Here is a 16,635-nt window from a genome sequence, read left to right on the forward strand (position 1 = left end):
CCATGACTATCGATTCCAATGGTGGTGTGCAGGTGGCAATCCAGGAATCACACAATATCCAGGGTATAGGTCCAGGTTTTATTCCAGAAAACTTGGACACCGCGTACATTTGATGAGGCCGTTGCTGTATCCACAGCAGAAAGCAATGACTTATGCTAGAAGGTTGGCAAGAGAAGAAGGCTTGCTTGTCTGGCATAATCTTTCTGGAGCCAATTTAGCGGCTTGCTTAAAGGTGGTTGTTATATTTCCTGTGGATTCTGTTATCCGGTTTTCACAATTTCCACTCCCTACCATTCTTCTGACTGAAGTGTTTACAGGTTGCGAGTAGAGAAGAAAACAGTGGGAAGATGATTGTAACAATGTTTCCTAGTGGTGGCGAAAGATACATTGAGCACAGAACTCTTTGACAGTGTCAGAGAAGAATGCATTAATATGACTTTCTAAACCGGCATTTTGCGCGGATCTTGCATCAGATCACCATATTCTACCCCTACACCCATGTGTATGCAGTGTATGCGAACGTCGCCTTTTATCCTTGCTGCTCATCTTCCTATCTTATTTAATGTCAAATAAACTTACCGTTTTGCGTGATGTAGATGTTGTACCTAGTTTTATTCAGGCATCACATTAATGTTTCGAATGATATATATATATATATATATATATTGGTAAACAATGATATTGGTTAGATATCATCTAAAGATCTTCTGGTCTAACAGCCATGACTTTGTGCTTTATTGATGTTGCTGATCTATTCAAGGCTTTACATCTCATATCACAACATTTTAATTAATAAAAAATGACATAAAAAAAATTATTAACAGAATAGATGCGTTCTCGCCACGTTAGTGCCATGTAGGCTGGTGGCTTGACAAGTGCGCCGGGCAGCATGGACGCCCGCCCCCCCCCCCCCCGCCCCCCCCCCCAAAAAAAAAAAAGCACTATTCATAATGACCCTAATTTGTCTTAATCCCAGTGCGGACGCGATGTGTGCATACTTGCTTGGAGGCAGATTTGTGCATTCGTTCTGTGCCCTCGCCCTTAAAAACGGGGATCGCGGCTGTATCCTTCACGCGAAAAAAGGATTCATGTTTCTTTGCGTCCATCCGCCGCTGGATCACCCACTGCACAGCTCTCAAAGCTCTCCGAACTCCGTCATCCGCATGCACAGCTCTCAAAAGCGACCAGTGGATGATCCAACGGTGGATGGGCACGAAGGATACAACCACTTCAAATGGGCGGACGCGCCACCCGGCGTCTCGCTTATAACCGGCACTGAGAACGGTGACGTGCTGCCTAAGTTTTCTCAACGTTCGGAATTCGGACGACCTCCATCTGTAAATATAAGCACAGTAGGAGTAGCCCTAAAAAAAATAATAAAACAAATTCCCTTTCTTTTTCAACAGTAGCAGCGAGGGAATGGGAAGGGGCGAGGGAGGGTTTCCTTCGCTGATAATTTCTTCCTCGCCGCAAGAGCAAGACGACGGGAGGGAGAAGATAGCCTCCGGCATTACAGAGGTATCCCTCTTTCTTGCTTTGCTCGGCTTCTTTTAAGCTTCAATTTGGGTCCAACTCTAAGCTCGTGATAGATTTAGCCGTGTATGCTGTTTCTTGATGCGAGTGCTTTTTTATCCTTTCTTGGTCTACTGTTTCTTGATGTTTTCCAGGTTTGATCAGTGTATTTCGAGGGTTTGTTTATTGATGTGAGTCTTGTTTCTTGTCCTATTGATTGTATTTTTTTTTGTGTTTAAACTGATTGAGAAGTTAAAAACTGGAGGGTTTCTGTTATGCAGACAAAGCCTAAGACTGGTGAAGCAGTTTAATTTTTTTTTCCTCTCTCTCCGTGAAGATATATGGCTCTGTCTGGATCTACTTGTTCAGAGGTTTTCTTCATTTGAATTTGGGTTGAAAAACAAAAGAACATGATGAGAGAAGTTGTTTCGTGTGTTTCTCAATTGGTTTTTCTTGTTATGATGTTTTTTTGTTCATTATTGTGGTAGAATTGATGTGTTTCTTTTTGGGTTTGTAGGTTTTGATAAATGCTATCAGATCAAGGGTTCATTGGAATCAAGAACAGGTAGACAGCATATCGAATTGATTGTGATTAAAATGTTTAAAGCTGGTCAAGAAGGTTTGATATTCTTTCCATTGAAGGCATTTCTCATGTCGTTCTTAGAAATCTACAGTCCTTTCATGATATTTCCCCCCAAGGACTTCCGCGTCCCATTTGCAGGCATTTGGCTTAGTCTGGATATTAAATTATTTCTGAGGTGTTTGGGGATTCAAATATTGGGTCTCTGTATTTTGGAGGGAAGCATGAAATTGGTTATCCAAGAAGCTGCATCTCCCAAAAGACAAGATCTTACTAGTTTCTTGCCAATAATGAATTTCAGTATAGTGAAAATCTCTCTGTTTTTTTTCCCCCTTCTTTTGAGAAATAGTGGAGAAATAGTGGGAGGAAAATCTTTGATGTTTCTGAAAATCTTTGGGTCTGGTCAATATTTTTTAAGATAAAGGAAAATACTGGTAAATGCAAAGAAGATATTGGAAAATATAAAATACTAATACTTTTAAAAAGTATATCAGAAATCATTTTTAGTCATAAGCTCATAATTCACTGTCTTCTGAGAATTTTATACATGAGATAAAGCTTAGGCCCAAAATCTTTGCTTTCAGAAATGGAAAAGAATATTAATATTAATTCTGTTTGCCTATGGACAGTTATCCTAAATTTGGGTTTTTTTATGAAATGTGGCAAAATCTTGCTGTATACTGTTGAGAGGTAAGATAGTTGTGCTTTTCAATATTTTCAAATATAAAAACAATTTCTTGGTGTGCATGGTTTTGCCTAAACGTTATTATATTCCAAATTGCTCCTAGACTTGAGATTTATTGAAATTAAAAAAACTCAAGCCAGCAATCGTGAATTAGTTGGTTGGGGCTCACATCTTGCCTTTTGTAAATTTGAACATGGACCAAATAAATCTCAACTTACAAATTCTCTAGAAATACTATGATTAACTTTTAGATTGATTGAGTTTGGCCTTGCACCAAAATGCAGCTTTAGTACCTTGTTGCATATGCCACAATTTTGCCATACTGGTGCCTCCACTACTATGTTTTCAAACCTCCATTTTCATGTGTTCATTGAGATCAAAAAACAAGGTTACCTTCTCTTCTCATGGACATAAATTGACTAAATTGCATCTCTAATTGATCAACCATGTGTTTTTTCTCCCTCAGCATTTCAAACAGTTCAGTGGCGATCTATGTGAAGTTTCACGCCATTAAGGGAAATCGCCTCATGATTCTTCTTGTTAGTGCCATGACCAAACAACGTTCTTGTTTCTACACTTTGGCACTATTGGTGCATTTCATAATACACCTAGAGCACCTTCATTGACTCCTTTCTATCTTTTTTTACTGGAGCTTTGTGCCTATGTTAGCTCTATATGGACTTGCTCTAATCCACTTTAGAAATCTAAGTGAGCTTCATTGTAGTAATGCATGGAGAAATTTTTGGCTGTGCTATGCAATTTCTCTTTCTAAAATGGTATAGTGATTTTGAGGGCTTTCATGATATCTTAGATAATAATGCATCTAGGTATTAGGCGAAAAGCATCACAAAAGCCTTAGCTGGTGCATGCTTTCTGCAGTAGCTATTTTATTTGTAAGCAAATTCTGAGTGCATACTAAACTGCCCTTTTTTCCTTCTAGAATCATCCCTTATTTTATCTAAACAATATTTGTGCTGCTACAAATGCTTTTCAAGATCCTAAACTTCGGGTTTCAGGGGCTGGTCAAAGGGTAGAGCAGTCAAAAGGAGAACATTGCCAAATGTATATGTCCCTTGATCAGCTCAACAAGGCAGCAAATCCTGAAGCACACTTCACAAGCACTGGTACATTTTTTAGGGAATAATTTTTTTACACCATTTCAGTTTATTACCGTCTAGGTTTCTGCACAAACAATTGTTCAATGTCCTATCGCCATTTTTGATTCACAGAAATTCTCTCTTTCTAATAGCATTCCTTCTTTTATCATCAGTTTCTTTCATTTGTTCTTTCATTTATTCCTTCAAACCTTCTTTGTAGCGTAGTAGTCTGATTTTGATGTCAAGTTGATCGGGTAACCAGTTTTTTTTGTCGCTTTCCTAACATTGGTTGCATGGCATCCACCTCTAGTTCTACATCCTTTAGGCGATATCTTTTAGTTCTCACTCCAATTTAGGAAGCACTTCTCGTAGAAATTTGATGACGGGCATTTCAAACCCATGTTTAGGAGTGTCCGTCACGGGACAAGATGTTTGCAATTTGCATTTTCTTTTTTCCCCCCTTGCATGAAATAAGCATGGGGAATCTCATGGCTGGATTAATAGGCTCTACTTAATATAGATACTTATGTTATGTAACTGTCACTAACTGGAGTATCTTGAATATATTAAGATGGAGTGGCGAAAGGCCAACTCCAAATACCATGTGAAAGCTTCTTCATTATGATTATGGTAACTTAGAAGGCTATCTTGTCTCGCAATCTTAACCTATTTGTTTGCATAGTATTCCAGAATTATGTCATGAATAATGTGAAATATATGACGGTTTCATACGTACCTGGTAGCAACTGTAGTCAAACCCACTTCCCTGCCATGAAAATTGAAAAGTTGGTCCTTTCTACTTAATTTTACAGTACTCAAATGTATTCACCTGTGAAAATTAGCTTAGTGGTAAGATGATACTAGAATTTGTAGAATGAGATAAAGATTAGTCTTTATAAGATGTTCACATTCTCACCTATTTCCTATGTCAGGCCTTCTTTATCTGTCTTGACTTTTTATACTGTTCTACTTTGGTTAAGCTATAACCTTTCTATTAGCTTAGTCTCGAATCTGCTGTTTTCTCCTATGCTCATCGGAATTGGTTTTTGCTCGCTTTGGGGCCTGAAATGTGGAAAGACACAACAGGCAAAGTGGGCATATATTTCAAGATGAAAAATCCAGCTCTGAAGATCATCTGTGTTGAACATGCAGAAAGCGCAGTTATCTCAGGTATATTTATTAATTTACAGGCTTTATTAATTTAGATTATAGGAGTATGCCAACTAATAGGGCCTGGTTTTGCTCCAAGAAACCTGGATACTCTTCAACAATGTGCGAGAGGAATGTATCAGTATGACTTTCTGAAAGACATCATTTTTCATTTATGTCTCAAGTCAATACATTTCTCGCGGACATCGCATATCTGTAAACACGATCTTTGTAAAACCTTGTTCTATTTGAAGCTTAATAACAGATGTTGCTAACAAAAACTAGAAAGGCCTATAAGAGTTGCTGCTGCCAAGAAACAAGAAAAAGGCTTAACAAGCGTGCCACTTTGCTCCAAATAATAGTGGAGTATTTTTGACAATCCCATGGTGACTCATTTTTCTGTTTACTTTCTTCTTCTTTTTTGTTTCTTTGAGTGAAGAATTCTCCTTTAGCATGTTGTCCAATGTCAAGTAACTTACCTTTTGCTTGCCTTGAAACTTTTGTATAGCTTGCTAAGGAATTGCGTTAAGTATGACTTTGGCAATTCTTGGTATGTATCACCCGTTAGGATGTATAACGAACTCGTCCTCAAATCAGAAAAGCGAAGCCTCCTTGTTGTATCTAAAAAAACAGAAGAGGCGAACGCAGTCTTGTCTCCTAGACTGGATTCCCCTCTCACCTTCCACTCGCCAATTCCGAATGAAGAAAAGAAATAAAAACGGGAGAAACAAAAAAAACGAGTGACAATTTTCAAAAAATTTTCAAAAAGAAGGCGTGTTCCTAGTTAAGTTCATTGTACTAATTGCTCCTAGTTGATTCCTTTGTCAATCAAATTAAGGAACATCCGCAACCTCCACTTTACTATCGTGGGTGGGAAGAAGGATACCTGACCTTGTTCTCCTGAAGCCAGCAGCCCTTTCTTCCATCCGGTGCTCGTCCTCTCTACGTCGTGGTTGCGTGGCCTATTGCCTCCATCACCATTATCACCTTCCTAAGAAGAGGGGGAGACGACGGAGATAGAAAGGGATGCCTGAGGCCGCAGCAGCAGCACATGGTCCTATCCTTCCGACGGTGGTGAAAGCTTTCAATCAGCTTGGGCACGAGGCTCCCACAGAAAATAAAGAGCAAGAGGGGGCGGCGTCAGAGAAGAAGCCATCATCCTCGGGGAGAAGTGCAAGGTGCCGAACGACGACGGCGACGACTTGGAGGAGATTGGTGGTGGTGGGCAACGGCAAGGGGAACCGACAAATGATCTAGTCTACCATCCAAGGACTCCAAGATCGGTGCCAGTGTCGCGAAACACCTCGTTTGCGAAACCCAGCGACGTGCCTTCTGGTATGGGAACGCAGGGAAGCGCTCGCTCGCTCTCTCTCTCTCTTTCTCTCGGATGCTAATCCATGCATCCGCCGGCGTAACTCTGGCATGCAGGCGTCACTCATGTAGCTGCACGCATCGGTGACAACATTGGTGTATATCGGAGTGGGTACACAACTGCATATCATGCGGTTGATGTATCCCATCTATTCCCCATCAATCCCTTGTTTATCTATGCGTTTCAAGAAATTTTTAAATATAATTAGGTTGTGTTTGGTTCAACAGTCATGACTTGAAATAAATCCTAGTCAAACAACAATCAGGAAAGAGGCATAACAATTGAGCAATTATGCCAATCAAACTTGCTTATGATAGAAATATCTATTCCAAGAAGGGTTTTGATGTATTCTTTGGCATAATGGTACTTCTTATGTATACTTTTTACCTTTTTATCATTCAAAGGTTGCTCCAAAGAAATATCTTTGCTATTCAAAAGTGCAATCAAACAAAAATTGGTATAACTCATGGATTTCATGGGCACAATTTTCGCTACTTCCATTTGTCATATTCTTGAACTGAACATAGCCTTAGATTTTTAAGAGAGCTATTCTTCAAATTATGAACACATATAAGTCCATCATCATCCAAGCCTCAAAAATTATCACATATTTGGTTTAAGTACAACTTCATGTTGAGAAGGCTTTATAAAAAGTTTGAGAGAACTTCACTACAAACTATCTTAATTTTCTACTTCACCTATGATAAAGATCATGAAGCAGCAATCGAGGTTTGAAGCGGGGACTTTGTGTACAGATGTCTTTATTAAGTAGACAACTACACACATAGTGATTGCAACATTGAAATTTGGACGTCTATGAGTCTAAGATTTACTTTTGAGCTCGGCATCTCAAGAAATAAACGAAAATAGCGTATTTGACAACAACAATCATGTGAACAGTAAGACCGTGTCTGTCGTGCTTGCCCTGAATGTTGGTTAAGTTACTTAATATTCCTTGTCTGATCCAAGCATTTTTTGTTCATAGTTCTCGAAGAATAAAATTCAGTTCTATAAGTCTTCAGCCTTTTTCTGCTGATAAACAACAATTTGCAGTGAATGCCTATCATTTGAGGAAGCAAATTCATCAACAAATCATTTGAGGAAGAAAATTTATCAACACTTGCCAGGATTGGACAAACTTGTTTTCAAATATCCATTTAACAAACAAACTACTAGAAAATTTAAAGCAAAAATAAGTGTTAACTGGAAGATAAAAGAGCCAATAAGAAGATTAATGACACAATTCTATGTTATAACAGGAATAAGTAATAAATATTTTAATTTTTAACTCAGGATGTTAGTTGATAAGCATTACTTGGAAAAGGAAAGATGCAAAACCTGATTTACAAGATATCCTCCCATGATCCATCATGATGAAAAGTTGTGAGAATCTAGCTGCTGTAAACTGTGATTTGGAATTTATGATCTACCACGTTCTTGGAAGATCAGGCAAATTTTGCTTGGGAATCATGATAAGCAGACATGCAGGTTAGCCGGTACTATTCTGAGTGTGATTGTACAAACTAGTCAGTCTCTTCAGATCTGCCACTAGACTACCATATAAACCTCTGAGTTCCAGGCTCGTGATCCCAATGGAAAGGACGGAACAGAAACATAGTCATTGTGAAGATATTTACAGCCACATATAGAGTACCAACGGTCAGCCACTGGTCATAATCAGTAACCTGAGAATGAAGAATCAAGAAGTAGAACGGTATAGTATAATATCTGAACTCAATAAGTGGTGCAGGTATGAGAACCAGTGCGCAAGATATGAAGAAAGAGAACACCCAAATCCTATTCTGAGCTTTCCCTGTAAAGTGAACAAAAGACGCGTCTCAGTCGAAAGTTTGCAACACAGAAATGAGTTCACTGAATAAGCTTCGCTGCAGACCTAGTATGCTGATGATGGAAAACCATGAATATACATAAAGTGGGACTAAAAGGTATTTCATCATCCAGTGAACTTGGATCACTTTTCGCCAAATATAGAAGGTGTAGTGCCGGTTGTCTGCCAGCAGATACGGATGGGCTATGCTGCATTGACAAATTGAAATGTTAAAGACAACCACAAACAAATTGGATTACCCTGAAGAAAAACGTATAACAAGAGATTTATAAGTTTGGCTCATGGCTATGTCTTACCACTGGAAATACCAGATTTGATAAGGAGATAATAAGAATCAAAGATAGCACGAGATCTCATGGGCTCATGCTTTTACATGAGAGCTATATGTTTGACTCAGATCATCAAGGAGCGTTTGCACATTTTTCAGGGGATAGGAGTCATCATGTGCGTGATGTGATCAGCATCAACACTAATATATGATCATAAAACTAATTTTTGTATAAATAGTATTATTGGTGCTCTTGTTCCTCTTCTTTATTATTTGTGCAAATTCCTGTACTACTTCAGTCTTTTTCAATATATAATAGTGAATCCTCGCCGCGGCTAGAAAAAAAAGTTCATGTCATGGATTTCAAGAATGAATCAATTCCATTGGTTTCTAACAGTTTGTTCAAGAGAAGCAACTTAAATAATCTCAGCGATCAAAAACTGGATGTAGCCACTATTATAACACACAACAAGTTCCATTTCTTTAAGATGCTTAAATCGGTCTCACCTGAAAAAGTGTATTGAAGTAAAGCCTACAGTAAGAGCCACCAATATGAGTAAAGAACCAAGAACTTTATTCCTCCTAAATGAATGGTACAGAGCTGCAGCTTGGCCTAAATTAAAGTACAAGGGAGCAAAGGCAGCTCCAGAAACCAGACCAAAATACATCAACTGGGCAAGGTGGGGAGAAACTACATGAGCTTCTTTTGCACCTGCGGTATTATGAGAGGTACATTTTTAGTTCTTTAAACCATTATACACTGCTTTCAGATTTCAAAATGGATAAGCTCATCAATTCACAAGTAAAGAGAGATAAGATGTGGTACCAAGAACTATACTCCCATTCCAGATGACAAAAGCTAAAAAAGCCAATGCTACCATGATAAATGGTGCAAAAGAAATCAAGACTTTCCACTTCGAACACCATAACTTTAAAGTGGTATCCAGGATTTCGTCAATAAAACCTGCCACATGTCTATTAGCTGATAAAAACCCTTCAATTAGCAAGATCCATAATATCAAACAAAGATTATAATTACACTTTTATGAGTTGCATGAATAAATTGGATATACTTTTTATCTGGCTAAAGAGTTAACGTAAAAAAGACTATGCCCAGTAGTAAGTGGAGGGTTTTGATTAAATTCAATAAGAAAGCTGGTGAAGGATTAAAGGTGACAGGTGAAGGTCTTAACAGTTTTTTTTTTTCAAAATAACAAATAAACTTCAGCACTAACCTTATAGCAACACTAACAATACAAACAATACAAACAGCTGTCGTGTGTGCTGTAATGCACCACCTATTAAAGATCTAAAACAAGGAGTGTTAAAACACAGGGGACTGAATAAACTGAAAAAGACTGTTATCAATTGATACAGCCCAATAGGAAAGCTCCTTTACTTATAATCAGAAGGCTTGCCTGGGAATTATCATGTAATCTATACAGGTCCCTTTTGAAGGGTAATATTGTACAATTTTAATGATGAGATGAAAAATATCATGGAAAATAATAAATAGCACATATAAGGAAAAAATAAGTTTGAGGAAAAAATCATGTCTTGGGTACAATCACAAAGAAAATTACAAGGGAAATTTTTTTTCATGTTTCCTTGTTCATCACACATAATTCCCAAATCAGATATGACAACAGATACAGCAACTCAAACTCAAATTTGAGGCAGCTGAATAGGAAATCAAGGCCAATCTTAAATAGTTATATTCGCACAGAAATGAGGACCATAATGTCACAGCGATATTAACTTCATACATTGCTCGATTGAAGAGTTTGATGATAACATACATGCTCCGATGAAACTGAGGAAATTGAAGAATTTTAATAATTTTATTCATTGGTCTAACAATGGAAAGGCTCCTTACAGATGCACCTCTACATGTGGGAAACTTTTTTGTAGGTGGTAGCATCCCCAACTCATTTACTAAGTGATGCCAACAAAATGATAAAAAATATTGCTAGACAAGGTACTGGATGGAAAGAAATATATATGCTGTAATCTACTTTCTCTCGTTATATAGTGTTAAACAAAATTTTGCAACTAAACAAACAGAAGTGCAAGAATGAAAAGAAATAAATATTCTAATATTCTTTTCCATCATCTAAAATAACAAGTCCAGATGGGCATTTCTGTTGCAAAAGGATGCTGATGTTCTAATAAGATTGAGACTGCTTAATATTGAAAAATTCGGCACTTTAACTCATAAAATGGCATGGGATGCTATGAACTATCATATCCTTTTGCCTGAAGTTAGAAAGAATGATCTATAACTGTTCATGCAAGACAAACTACACCCAAATGTATAGATCAAACATAAGTTCTCGAAGATTGATATAAAACCTGGAGCATGGCACAAGGAATGTCCACTAGTCTCGAATTTAGATAGGTCAGTGGTATTAACGGAGCTACTCATCTTTCGCTTCCTCAATCCTTGATCTGTTGGAATGTCTTTTCTGTCTAATAGCAAATTATTGCCCTCAAACACTATTCCCTTAGGGTTCCTTGGAACAAAAACCTTTTCATATGAGTTCTCGGCATATGTGATAGCACCATTAGCAGCAACAAAAACCATCCACACTGCATTTGTTTGCCGAATAAGTATGGCAAATGCCCCAAGCTGCACAAAAAGAGGATGTATGTAAGACGACTGTTTGTAGAACAAAAGCACTTAGAAAACCCTTTTCCAGTTTTGCTATATTTCATATAACAAGAAGATACACAGACCATAGAAATAACTTGTGCAAGAATATGTTTCAAATTGAACATGCAAAAACTTCACAGAGGCAGATGCTCACCTAATATGCATTCATCGTAGTTGCCTTGTATCAAAGTCATAGCATTTAGGGTTTTCCTTTGGTAGTTTAGAAATTGGTGGAGGTGGCACATTAGGATGGACATAGAAATCCAGGGTCAACAAGTCAAAGCTGGAAAAACTTTAACAAGTATCTCTGCTAATAAAACTGCATATAGGTGCCCTTCTTTTGATAACAGCAGGAATTAAGTGTCTGACCGAAAAAAGAAGTAAGAATGCTACAGATAATTGGCAGGGCCCTATTAATAGATCAAAGTGAGATAAAGAAGTGAGATCAACCACGTGCATGAGACACAAGGTGCAAAAGATAATATATGGAGCAATTATATGAAGGTTTGAACATTGAACTATTTAATCTGGCCATCTTTGGGGTTTGAACTTTTATTTGCTAATGCAATTACTGGTAAGAAAGTGATCTCAAATAAGTGAATGCTGTAAGATTAATTATCCGCTGGTATGGCAACAGGGCAGCAAAATTGGATGGATTCAGCCACCAGCTTCCTGTCTTCACTAATTAAAGATGCATCATAGTGGCTATGTGTAGATTCCAGAGATAAAGTGAGCGAAGCAAAGGGGTTATCTCCCTTTTCACCTGATCATGGTAGGCATAAAAGACATTACATGAAAAATATTTTCACTTGGCACAATCACATTGAATGTAACCTCAATATTCATAGAGTGATTATTTGGTTAGAGAAGTTGTTGTGAAAAATAAATATGCCTAAGATTGTATTATTAGGGGAATCCAAGGGTGGTTATAAACTGGATCAAGGAGGTCTTACTCACAAGGATTAGAATTTGGAGAGGCCAAAGAATCTTTAAGGTGCCATGGAGCTCCAAAGATAACATGAGATTTAATTATGTATATTTGAGATTTTCATAGCAAAGTTATTGATATCTCTCTTCCTTCTCTTCATACAATTTTGCAATCATCAGATAACAGGAATATGAAAACAATCAGAGTTCTAATTTGTCACATGAAATCTGTGTTCCTTTCTTGGATCTGGATATGGAAATTCCCTCTCTTTCTCCCTTTGGTATGACTTTTCCAATTTAAATTACATCAACTGTCCAGCCTAAACATGTATGAAATTCTTCTACAGTTGCTGGTATTTGTGAGAAGTTCAAAATCTACTACTATTTTTTGAATCACATAGCTTAAGGATGTCAGTTCCTGATCATTTAGTGGAAATGCCAACTGCTTATTGATTTTTTGACCAAATTTATATAGCCAAACGGTGAACAGGTTCGTATACAAAGCATGCAAAGCATTGATATTAATATACTCTACACAGCTGATACAGTACACTGGCAAGATACCAGTCCTGGCAAAAATAAAAAGTAATATTTTTACGAAATCCATGAGAATGTCAGATGAAATGCGTACCATTGCACTGATCCAATACTCCTCCTTCAAACTGGCCATGTACATTGCAAGAACTGCAGTTAGTGAAGCAACATCTGTATAGTACAGAAATGTGAAGAACCAGTGAACTGGATAGAGTGTTAACACAATTGCATATAACGTTGCCTTCCTTTCGCTCATAGTAGGTCTCAAGAGGATAAGCAAGTCATAAACAAGAATGCTACAAATAATGGCAAAAACAGCATTGGTAGATCGAAGAATTGTGGTCGAACAGAGTAAAGGGAAAGATTGGACTGCCTTAGCAAACCACATGCCCGGAAACAAAGAAGCAACATAGGCAAGTGAAAGATAATACCTGCACAACAGCAAAATGTTAAAATAATGTTTCAAAAAAAAATGATGGTCATTGGCCATAATTGTTGGAGATAAATAAGAAAGCAAAAGCACTGCCAATTTAGAATGCAGGATAATACGGACTACTGAAGGATATAACTATATTACTATTGATATGATGCTACTAACTGGAACACTGCAACATGCATAGGAGAAAAAGAAACTCAAACACAATCTCACAAAAATGATATGTGGATTCTGATATGCCCTTGCAAGCTGTTTTTTGCTCTGTTAAGTTTATGGCAAACACCTTCATTGATGGATGCAATCATGAGGCCATAAACACAATCTTTGATGAACACCCTGTTGTTCCTATGAGTTACAATTTCACCATCAACCTAAACTGAAGGGGATTTTCATGCATAAATCCCTTAAATTTATTAAAGGGCCCTCAGTTACCTAATCTTGATCTGTGCTATCACATGAATATTTACTTATATACTTATTGAAGCTTAAATTTTGTCAAACAATGCATCATATCGGAATGTTCTTTTGTTTCAACGTTAAAAACCTCAGAGTTTGCACTAGAGATCTGTACATTCTTTACTAATGTAATAAAAAGGGGGAAGTTGCTCACCTCCTCCGATTCACATCAAAAAGAATACACTAGAGATCTATATTTTTTACGGATATGCCCATATATAGTTTTAATTACTTAACAACTCTCCATAGTTTTCCACTGGGTTCATGCATTCCACTATTAGAACATGGCACAAGCCATCAAAACCGATTTGCTTAACATACTTCTCTTTAGATCATCAAGTTCATCCCATTGTTACCAATGCCAAAAAATGGCTGATGTTTCTGTCTTCTCCCATGCACGGAGGGTATTTAAGATGAACAAGAAACAAGAAATCAATAGAGAAAAGGTTTAGGTTTGGAGCGTGGAAACTCACAGGCCAGGAGGAGTGGTGATCATTGGATCCCAAGATGTGAAATCTCCTCTGCAGTACCGCTGCGCCTGAGGGACGTGGAATATCTCATCCTGCCAACCATTACATCACGGATTAACAGTGATGCCAGAAACCAATACAGCAGCCAAGAGGAAGACAAGATCAAGAAAGCCACGGCTGTACCATGTAGGGATCGGGAACGATTCTATTGACCAAGATCGAGATGGGAATGGCCCACAAGCTCACCACCGCTGCAACGGCTATTCGTCCCATCTCCAGAAGAGACAGGCGTGGTAGGGCAGAGAGGAGAATAGCCTTGGCGGCGGCGGCGGGGAACTTCGCGGCCGTGGCGCGACGGCGGCGGAGCAGCGGACCAACGCCGGAGATATCGGAACCGGGGGAGGAGGGGACGGCGCTCGCAAGGGGAAGGGAGTTGGATCGACTGGGAGTCTGGGACAGAACGGAAGAAGGCCAGTAGTGCACGTTAAATATTTATCTCTGTGAGGGGTTTTGTGTAAACATGTTATTGAAACTCGAGACGCCCGATGCCTCATGCCGCAGAGGTTAACGACGCCAACCTTTTTCACCGAAGTCGGAACCCATAAAAATATTACGGTCAAGCTGCGCGTACTGACTTTAACCTCGTTTCGGCAATGCGGTTGCCGGGACTAGTTCAGACGTAAACCAGAAGTAACCGCGCTGATATGAACGCCTGCAATAGCAATTCACGAGCAATGAATTAAGCACTAAAGCACCTCCTACAAACCCTGGCTCCTAGACCCGGGTAGATGCCAAGATGGTGAATAAAGGATGCAATCAAAAAGCAAGAAATGCAGGGCATGCTTGGTTGGAAGGGATTGAACTCTGAAATAAAAATAAAAATAAATGATTTCTATTTCAACCATTTAGTTGATGGGAGTTTCATATCTATTCTGATTCTAGAGGGAATGAAAATATCGCAATCTTCCATAACTCAATTCTTACTATTCTTTAATATTCATATTCCATTCTGATTCTGATTCTGATTCCAGTCACAAATCAAACATGTCTGAAATACAATCATCTGATTTCTATTCCAATCCATTCCGATTCTAATCCTAATTCCAATTTTGATCACGAATCAAACGTGCCCATAAATATAATCATCAACATGCATAATATATATAGCACAAATCTAGTGCTAAGATTCTTCACATTTTTTATATCTAATAATGCAAGATGTGCCACTCAAGGGAGATGATAAACATATGAATACTTAGAATTTTTATTTATCTTATTATCTGATCAATCTAGTTAAAGTATTCATTGCTTAGTAGGTCGTCTAGCTCGTTATTTGATATATTTTTTATAGACCTTGAGAACTAAGTTAGCATGGAGTTTTATTTTAAAAGAGTGAGTAGAAGCAGAGTTTGATTTTTTTCATTCTAGATTAGAATTTTTTAAAATATAATGTAAGATTTGAGATATTATTGAAATTTTACCGTACATTAAATTTCAATTTTAATTTTTTAAATATTAAATTTATTTAATTAATAATCTTTTTGAGAAAAGTTTTGCCGCAGTTTTTAGCCCGCAATTTTAGGTAATCAAAAATTACCTTAAGAGAGTCAAGACTCAAGACAGCCAAAAGAAAAAGTAAAATAAAATAAATAAAAATTAGGAAGGTACACCAGTGACGCATTTCATAATCCGTATTTCTTCCTTTCATTCATACTCTGCCCACCTTCACTGGGGCTCAAATTAAGGGGAAATAAAAGACACAGAAATTACTGACTCCAGCCTCTTCTCGCTTAAACTTCCCTCTCGTTGCTCTTGTGGGAAAAAAAAAAAAACATAAATACTTTCTAAATATCGAATTTTACATACATATTCTTTCAAATTAATATTTATATATATATTCTCGTAAATTCTTATTTTACTAGTGTATTTTTTTTATTCTTATTTTTGTATATATATACCATTGTTAAAAAATTAATAATTTTAAATTCAAATAATTAAAAATTTTTTCATAAGTAGACGTGTAAGAAAATATTTATAAAACGATCAGGATAAAAAAAATTAATTTAATTGTTTTTAATTAAAATAAATATAATTTTTATTAATGATGTTAGAAGGATCATTGTATTAGGTATATTTATGAAAAATAGTGTTTTATAAGAAAATAAAAATAAATAAAAATTTGGGGTAATTAATCACCGGTACATTTATTGACTAGTCTCTAACGTTTAATCCCTGTTGACTGGTTGTTTACAATCAGTCCAGCCATATTTCAATACTTTATTATGAGACGAAAACGCCCCCTAAGGATATTTTAGTTTCTATTGCTTTATCTCCAATCCCATCGGAGAAGAGAAAGAAAAAAGGGGGTCGGCCACGGCCCGACCTCTCCCGAATCTCTTACTGCGGCCGCGCCGCCAGAAATACCCCCGCCCCAGCCCCCTCCCGAGCCTTCTCCCGCGGCCGCGCTGCCGAGAATGCTCCCGCCCCAGCCCCACGGTGGGGAGACGCCGAAGAAGAGAAAGAAGGGCGGCCGTGGTGTCCTGCGGCCGTTGCCAGCCACAACCCGCCCTCCTCTCGCATCCGCCGCGGCCCGAACCCTTTCCGGCGCCGACGACCTTGCAGGAGGAGAAGAATTCTCTGCAAATGC

At 37.9% G+C, this 16,635-nt stretch overlaps 1 protein-coding gene, 1 long non-coding RNA gene and 1 pseudogene across 8 annotated transcripts; 2 read left to right on the forward strand and 1 right to left on the reverse strand.

Moving 5' to 3' along the window:
* The window catches only part of LOC103708231, a 38,533-nt pseudogene extending 37,857 nt beyond the window's left edge, over positions 1–676 (forward strand).
* Positions 677–972: 296 nt separating this feature from the next.
* Positions 973–5,304, forward strand: LOC108511350. 2 transcript variants are annotated; one of them, XR_005513055.1, is made up of 5 exons: positions 973–1,518; positions 1,668–1,703; positions 1,794–3,901; positions 4,952–5,044; positions 5,105–5,304. It is a non-coding gene; the product is annotated as an uncharacterized LOC108511350 (long non-coding RNA). The 2 variants fall into 2 exon arrangements; XR_005513054.1 differs by having other exon boundaries at positions 1,794–5,044.
* A 1,562-nt stretch (positions 5,305–6,866) lies between these two features.
* On the reverse strand, positions 6,867–14,485 carry LOC103708230 (dol-P-Glc:Glc(2)Man(9)GlcNAc(2)-PP-Dol alpha-1,2-glucosyltransferase). 6 transcript variants are annotated; one of them, XR_005513051.1, is made up of 9 exons: positions 14,172–14,484; positions 13,992–14,080; positions 12,724–13,057; positions 10,865–11,141; positions 9,339–9,494; positions 9,020–9,224; positions 8,290–8,432; positions 7,734–8,208; positions 6,867–7,424 (listed from the first exon to the last, which is right to left on the reverse strand). XR_005513051.1 is itself a non-coding variant. In XM_008793052.4 (8 exons), exons 1-8 carry the CDS (start codon positions 14,259–14,261, stop codon positions 7,949–7,951), a joined length of 1,554 nt encoding a protein of 517 aa, XP_008791274.2. In that variant the 5' UTR covers positions 14,262–14,484; the 3' UTR covers positions 7,619–7,948. The 6 variants fall into 6 exon arrangements, 3 of the variants coding, with proteins under 3 accessions (XP_008791274.2, XP_008791275.2, XP_038985214.1); XR_005513053.1 differs by having other exon boundaries at positions 6,867–7,427; XR_005513052.1 differs by having other exon boundaries at positions 6,867–7,455.
* Positions 14,486–16,635: the final 2,150 nt, after the last annotated feature.

This window comes from Phoenix dactylifera, chromosome 8, assembly GCF_009389715.1.
Source record: "Phoenix dactylifera cultivar Barhee BC4 chromosome 8, palm_55x_up_171113_PBpolish2nd_filt_p, whole genome shotgun sequence".
NCBI lineage: Eukaryota > Viridiplantae > Streptophyta > Magnoliopsida > Arecales > Arecaceae > Phoenix > Phoenix dactylifera.

Bases quoted from the DNA above. Each gene is read 5' to 3' on its own strand.
- LOC103708230 (XM_008793052.4), bottom strand. From the start codon at position 14,261: ATGGGACGAATAGCCGTTGCAGCGGTGGTGAGCTTGTGGGCCATTCCC. The intron at 13,058-13,991 runs GTGAGTTTCCAC...GCTGTTGTGCAG, and splicing joins ATCACCACTCCTCCTGGCCT to GTATTATCTTTCACTTGCCT. The intron at 8,209-8,289 runs GTCTGCAGCGAA...TTCACTTTACAG, and splicing joins TTCCATCATCAGCATACTAG to GGAAAGCTCAGAATAGGATT.